This window comes from Cephus cinctus, unplaced genomic scaffold, assembly GCF_000341935.2.
Source record: "Cephus cinctus unplaced genomic scaffold, Ccin1 Ccin1_scaffold0471, whole genome shotgun sequence".
Taxonomy (NCBI): domain Eukaryota; kingdom Metazoa; phylum Arthropoda; class Insecta; order Hymenoptera; family Cephidae; genus Cephus; species Cephus cinctus.
In genome coordinates this window covers 359,698-366,462 of record NW_014333147.1, presented here as the reverse complement: position 1 = coordinate 366,462, position 6,765 = coordinate 359,698, and the positions used below count along the sequence as shown (strand labels likewise).

Sequence of the window (6,765 nt, the reverse complement as noted above, 5' to 3'; positions counted from 1 at the left end):
GATCGATTGGTAAAATCGAAATTTACGTACTTCGTATCGGTAAGCTGATTTCGTGGGTCTTTCTTGATTTGGCTGATTTTTGGATTTTTTGAAAACGGGACAATTTTTCAACTCACTTTAGCCGCTTCTTCGGGATGTCTTTTTTGTCCTATCGGGAATGCATTTGCAGCATACTGACATATTGTACACGAGACACCAGGTCGTTGTACAACTGACACTTTATGGGGATACTATTATATAAATATATTTTACGATGAAAGTACTTGTGTGTTACGGTTAAGTGCTCTATTGTCGTTATTATGGGTACGCATGAATATATCAATGCATAACTACATAAATGCATAAATATGTACTGGTAGGTATATCGGTATGCGATTGCGAATAAGCGCCGTACGAAATCGTCCCGCGTTGCTTCCTCTCTGTCCTAAACGTCTGACGATCTCGAATGATCTTTGCGAATGTTCGAAGAATTGAACTAACGTAAGTACCGTGAAGAAAGTTTCGTTCGACAGGAAGATCGTGGCGAGGAGTAACGGACTTCGGGTATTGGACTCGAATAGATGTCCCAATAGGCGGATTAGATGGGATTTATACGTGTCAGCGCTGATTTGAGATTAGCTGCTCGTTACGAAAACTAAATCGAAGTCGCGGATTTAACGAAAGATTTTTCGATTGGTCCTCAGACGATTTCCTCTCTGACTCACTTGTGCCTTGTCCCTCGATCGTTCCTCGATCGTCCTTCGCCAATATTTTTTCTTCATCGATACCTCCGTGTCCCATCTTGCTATAATGAAAAAAAAAAAATCTTCGTTCACAACCTTCTCGGTAAGTGTCTTCGATGTTCGATGTTGCTTCTAGGTTTAAGCGATTTTAACGATATAATGAAAAACTACTGTAACCACGCATTGCGGTTATTTTAAGGGTAAGAATAGGTAACTGTATCTTCGAGTAAGGGTTGCGTAGAGTTTAAGGGTATTTCCTGTGGGCCGGCATCGGGTTGATGCTTCCATTAACTGTATACGAAACCTTTTTACCCCCTTTGCGTCTCTCCTATATGGGGTTATCGCGATGCTCATCGATTTATTTAATAATTCTATCTTCGCTCTCACTTTCACCCTTAGTATCTTCTTACACTTTACTTCTATGGCGAATTTAGTCTCTTCCGCAAGACGGCGGATTATTTGACAACCCGCTCTGCCGGTTCGCAACCACGCGTTAAGGATTAACCAGTAAATTCAGCCTTATCGGGTGGATTTATAAATTTAAGGATGTAAGACAAACTGTTAGCGGTGAATTCTATAATCAAGGTCGTTTTTTTTTATTATCGGCTAATGAAACTGTCATCATTCGTCGTTCTGTCGGTATACTTGAGAAATTTTTGTGATTTTTTTCCCTCAATTTCTTCAAATTGCATTCGGATCCGTCATTTCGTACGACTGTTAGGCAGCTTTTCGTTTGATCGATTAATTTTTTTTTTTCGATCAGTCGATTCTTATCGATTGATGGTGGAAGAAGGGTCACGCACACGATAATGACGAACGATGAAACGTCGCGACAGGCCAAGTCAAAGAGGCATTACTTTGCATTTATCTCGTCTATTTTTCTTTGTTTTTTTTTTTTTTTCTTATTTATCGACAAATTTAATTTAGTTTAGGTAATAATGTGCCAGGGGTCGTCGCGACGACGTTTGCCGATTCGATTTATCCGGAGACGTTGGGTCGGCCAAATGCTCGTTGGGATTATTGCGCAATTTTCGTGTAACGAGTTAACACGGATCGCGAATGATATATCTTGTGAATCTGAGTGTATTTTATAGAAATTAGATTAGAAAAATTGTTACCTGCTGTACCTTGATAACGGTACCGTCACAACCATGTATATCCACACGATTTATGAATAACGATATTCTATGAATGGCTATATTACATTGTAAAATCAAAGACTTAGTCTAATAAAACTTTATGTGATAGGAGCATCAGCCAACAGCGCCTCGTTCGTTCGTTATCATACGAATTTTATTATTACATCGTTCTCATTCCTAATTGTCCTATTTAAGCTGGAATTCATTTTCATTTTTTTTTAAAATTTTTAATTTTGGTCCATGGTCTGTGTATTCAATATAGCTCCTGATCTAACCATACTGCATGTAGTTTCGGTCGCAATATTTTTATAATACACTATACGCAACGGTATCTCTATTGGATTCTAATATATCACAATTTTTTATCAATTGGTTTCCTAAAATATGCAACAAATATATAATATCTGTCGAGTATATTGTATTCCTTTTGATTTAGCTTTTCTTCGGTAAAAAGGATCTTCTCGTTTATGGTCGTACGTATTAATTCATTTTTGTACTGTTCCCTCATATCTTCCGGAATACGTGAAATAAATGGATTCACCGCTAGTGCGTGTTCTGAAACGTTATTTGAAAAAAAAAATATTAAATAAAATTATATACATTTTATAAGCTGTCAAAAGGACTCATTCTCTGGCGTAGCATAGTGCTAGAGTGTCTGCTTCGCATACTGAGAGTCCCGGGTTCGAATCCAGCCTCCCTCCGTCCTTTTAACCATTTATCAACAATTATCAAACAGACAAAAACACACCCGTAAACAGTTCCAAATTCTTGTATACAAAAGTCTTTTCTCGCCTGCTGCAATGGAGAATCTCGAATCCGGCCTCTTCGATGTATTTCTTTAAATGCGCTCGAGGATTCGCCAAGTTATGAAAAAACGGAATGTACTTCCGAATATCCTGTGAATCAGTGTGAAAGCACCCTTAACTATTCTGAATTCTGTGTCAATAGTGGATTAAGATATTCAATCCTGAAATTTCTTACCTTCATATAAGGCCGATAGTCAGGATTTTTGGAAAGCTCTTCGTAGGCGTTAAAACCACTATTATATGCGAGGAAGACGATTAGAGATTTTCCTCCTGGTCGAAGAATCTCATAGATATTCCTGAAGGTTTGGCTGATGGAAATGCGATAAACGTGAAAAAATAAATTCGCTTAATTCTACCTTCGGTGATCATGGCGTAGTAATCTTTCGGCATATTCAAATCCAAATTACCTTATATTCTGACACCAATGGAAACAATAAAAGGATAGAGCGTTGTCGTACTGCCCTATTAGATCGTTGGGCAAATTAGGCGTCTGTATATCTAAAGTAAGAAACGACAGTCTCTCCTCGTTCTGATATTTCTTTTTGGCATGCTTAATCATTTTCTCGGATATATCGGCTCCTTAGGAAAAATATTTGATAACGTAGAAAATTTAATTATCCTACGATGGATCTGAATGTTTTACCAACTATCGCAGCATCCTTGGCTAACCGTGGCAAGATTATATCGTTGGTGACGTCACCGGGACCACATCCAATGTCGATGCATCTCCCATCCATTTGAGCAACCTCGTCGATGAATTCCTCGATTACGTCGCTGGCGTCGCGACGCTGAAGATCGTGACTGTTAACGTAATCCTCGACGTTATCCATCGGAATTATCTCACAATATCAGGATGCTTATTTGACGTTAAAAGCAAATTTGAGCTAATTCCGAAATCTTTTCTCGCACGATGCTTCCAGCTGATATGATAAACGCGGGCACCACCAATTCTACTCGGCTAATCTTTTACTGGTGATTTCTTGGCCCTACTCTTCGTACTTATATAGCTAGCGGTCCCACCTCTCCAATTCCGGAGGCACATCTTTTCGTCTCGTCTTTCGAGCCATCCTCGCGTTTCTACTCTTTCCGTTCGTTTCACTGTTTCGGTTGACTTTTCGAAAATGAAAAAGAAAAAAAAAACGTACCTCGCACGATTGCGTTGTCGTTGGAACGCGACGGCATTCAAACTTCCTGAAAGGGGTTACCATTATTTTTTTTTGTCTATTCCAGAATACTTAAGAAATCCAAAATCGAGTCGGCAGCCTTTAATTAGTATACGGAGACCTACTCGTTACCCTTCTTACAGCCCATGTATTTCTCAATAATTGCTGCGCTAATTATTTCTCGTCTTTTGTCAAAATTGACAAATGTATTTTTTAGGTCTAAATAGACAGAAAATAACGGTACCGAGTCTAGTCGGCGAGAAGGAAAGAACTAGACTTTCCGGTTACGCAAGAATTAGAAAAGTTTTTGGGCTTAGATCACGGTCCTTTATTGGCCCGTTACAGGGTTGTCAACCTCCGTGAGACGACTGGCTCTAGTACAAGGTAGGTTCTGGTTCGTCGTGCAACCTTATATCAGTGAGTATAGTTATGTCGCTGAGAAAACCGGCGCCGTGAAATTTCTCTTTTACCATACATTCCCTTCTCTCCGAGTAAACTGAAACTCATAGAACAGTTTCCATACACGAAGGGTCATTGCCTCTCAAGGTATTCGGAGTGTACTTCGAATTTGAAACAGACTCTAGCTGACAATTTTTCCTTTGTATACTATTCACAGATGTACATATCGACCTGACGACTGGCGAGTAGCCTGTCTGGGATGCTTCATGTACATAGTCCAGATGAACCAGCACGGAATAGATTCATGCTCTTTGAACGAGGTCATGAACCTGGACGGGTCCCATTTAAAGGACCGAAACTAGTCGGACGAGTTGAACGGCCTATTTCTGGCAGTAAGTAGGACAGAGGTAAGTAATCTAACCTCCGTCGAATGCAGCGTCAATTGAATGATACAAGTGGGCCAGCAGCGGCAGAGTGACTTACGAATCTCTTCTTGAGAAATTACATAATTCTCCGTATTATCTATAAATGCATTCTATAGGCATACATGTATATCAGAGTGGTGTGCCTCTTTAACGAAATTATCCGGTACTTTTACATCGTAGCCAAAGCCACCCTCCGAATGTCACGTAGTCACATATGAGTATATGGCTGCGGACGAGGTACGTGCTGGCAGAGTATGATGGCGAGTGGGCAATTCGATTTTCTCGGTAAATGCATTATAACTCGCGTTCCCGTTCGAGTGAGGCGCGAGTGAGTCGCGCAATATGTTTGATTAATAATTAGAGCACTTCCCGCTCCTCGCGGCCTCCCCCACACTTTCCATATCCTTCCCACCCTTTCAGGATCCCATTGCCGTTCACCACCCTCGGTCTCTAACCCGTACCTGGAACATTGCCAACTGCACCGCAACGTAACACAGCTTCGGTATCCACCTTTGGGTTCATGACTGCATACAGATGCAGGTACTGTAGGACTTTCTATTGTCACGTACGATTCACCTACGAAGTACGTAACTCGGAAGCCACGGACGACGACAGACAGAGCGGTAGGTATTTTCGAATAAATAAATGAAAAAAAATGAAATTTTATAGAAGCAACGGCGGCCGTATACTCGCTTGCTCGGAACTGTCTATAGATTCAGCGATTCAATATTGCGAGAATGAACTTTGTGTTAAGTTGAAGTAGCAGTCCCTTCCTGGGTCTGACGTTACCTTCGATCCCCAGTACCTATACCGGTCTTATCTTTGAAGCGCATGTATTTGCTCTCGGACAGCCGACCTATTTGCGTATGCGCCGGCACACTCCATACACGCTACGACAATATAGCAGCCTCCTAATCAAATAGACATATTTCAGTGAGACACATGACTTTTTATCCGATTCGCATGCTGCACCCTTTTTATCATTTTTCATCCGCTCATAGAGTCTGTAGGAATATAGATTTTTTCATCTTCCCGATGCTCGTCGATCCCTTGTACTCTCTAACGTCTCTCCTATGTGACGCAACCGTCCTGCAACACTCTCGCCTCCTGGACTTTTAGAAAAGCAACAAAGCCGAGGTGTTCTCGCACGTAGGGTGGACCTCGTAACGCTCCTGCGAAATGAAGCTACTGGATCGTAGGCAGTACTTGGGAAGCTGTGGATGAAAGCCAAGCGGTTGGACTGGCCACAAGCGACATCAGCAGCGCAGTGCAGCACGTGCCCAGATTGGGTCGAATGGCTCGGCAGCCGCATTGCCGGGTTGATGGGCCCTTGCGAAAGGGCTTTTGCCTAGTAGGTTTCTACGCCGCGAAAGCCGCAAGCATCCAGTGCAGGATATCAGCTGGTGGAAATAGAAGGGGGACAAATAAAAAAGTATAAAGAAAATGTTTAATTTACAGGGGTATATTCAGCGTGTAGCGAATTCTAGAAAGTGGGTCCACGGTGAAAGGTAGGGTTGCGGGAAGGATTTAGGATGGGAAGTTCGGTGGGTGGTCGATGGGGCAGGAGGGCGGGTGCGAAAGAAAGAGGCAGCCGCAAGATGGATGTGAACCTCGCGAGGCAATCTCCACCTTTTGCGACCTACCGAGCAGAGGATGTGGTGGAGGTCGGGCAACCCTCCGCTTCTTCCTCAACACTTTTCTTTTGACTCATCCTCTTCGGCTGCCTTTCTCACCTTCCTCCGCATCTACCGTTCCCCTTCTTCCTCTACTCCATTATCCACCCTTTCTTCCTGCTGGTCCGCAAGGGTGGAAAGTAGCCGTGTATCCAGGGAATCGCAGCGTGCCTAACCCTCTAACCCCTTGGTTGGGTCTCCGCGTGTATCGAGTGCCGCGCCCGGGGAGGCTTTGATAAATGACTCCCGGAAAAGATCCCAGTCGATACGTCTTGCTCAAGGAGATGCGGCCGTCGAGCACCGGGAAAAACTGCGAATCGCGATTAAGCGGCCGCTCCGCGCCGGATTGAACGATCGGGCCTTGTCCAATCGGCTTTCTTTGGGTTCTGTCATTTATTCTTTTTTTTTTTTTTTTTTATTAACACTACTGTCCATTAC

General features: G+C 42.7%; 1 protein-coding gene and 1 long non-coding RNA gene across 2 annotated transcripts in view; one reads left to right on the top strand and one right to left on the bottom strand.

The window, feature by feature from the left end:
* Window positions 1-2,013: 2,013 nt before the first annotated feature.
* On the bottom strand, window positions 2,014-3,625 carry LOC107268125 (juvenile hormone acid O-methyltransferase). Its single transcript, XM_015740581.2, has 5 exons — window positions 3,311-3,625; window positions 3,075-3,246; window positions 2,843-2,975; window positions 2,610-2,757; window positions 2,014-2,416 (listed from the first exon to the last, which is right to left on the bottom strand). Exons 1-5 carry the CDS (start codon window positions 3,495-3,497, stop codon window positions 2,214-2,216), a joined length of 843 nt encoding a protein of 280 aa, XP_015596067.1. The 5' UTR covers window positions 3,498-3,625; the 3' UTR covers window positions 2,014-2,213.
* Window positions 3,626-4,084: 459 nt separating this feature from the next.
* The window catches only part of LOC112494406, a 52,108-nt gene continuing 49,427 nt past the window's right edge, over window positions 4,085-6,765 (top strand). The window contains exons 1-2 of the long non-coding RNA XR_003059801.1: window positions 4,085-4,214; window positions 4,447-4,636. This is a non-coding gene — a long non-coding RNA (uncharacterized LOC112494406). The remainder of the gene's footprint in view (window positions 4,215-4,446; window positions 4,637-6,765) is intronic.

Bases quoted from the DNA above. Each gene is read 5' to 3' on its own strand.
- LOC107268125 (XM_015740581.2), bottom strand. From the start codon at position 3,497: ATGGATAACGTCGAGGATTACGTTAACAGTCACGATCTTCAGCGTCGC. The intron at 3,247-3,310 runs GTAAAACATTCA...ATTTTTCCTAAG, and splicing joins CAAGGATGCTGCGATAGTTG to GAGCCGATATATCCGAGAAA. The intron at 2,976-3,074 runs GTAATTTGGATT...CATTTCCATCAG, and splicing joins CATTGGTGTCAGAATATAAG to CCAAACCTTCAGGAATATCT.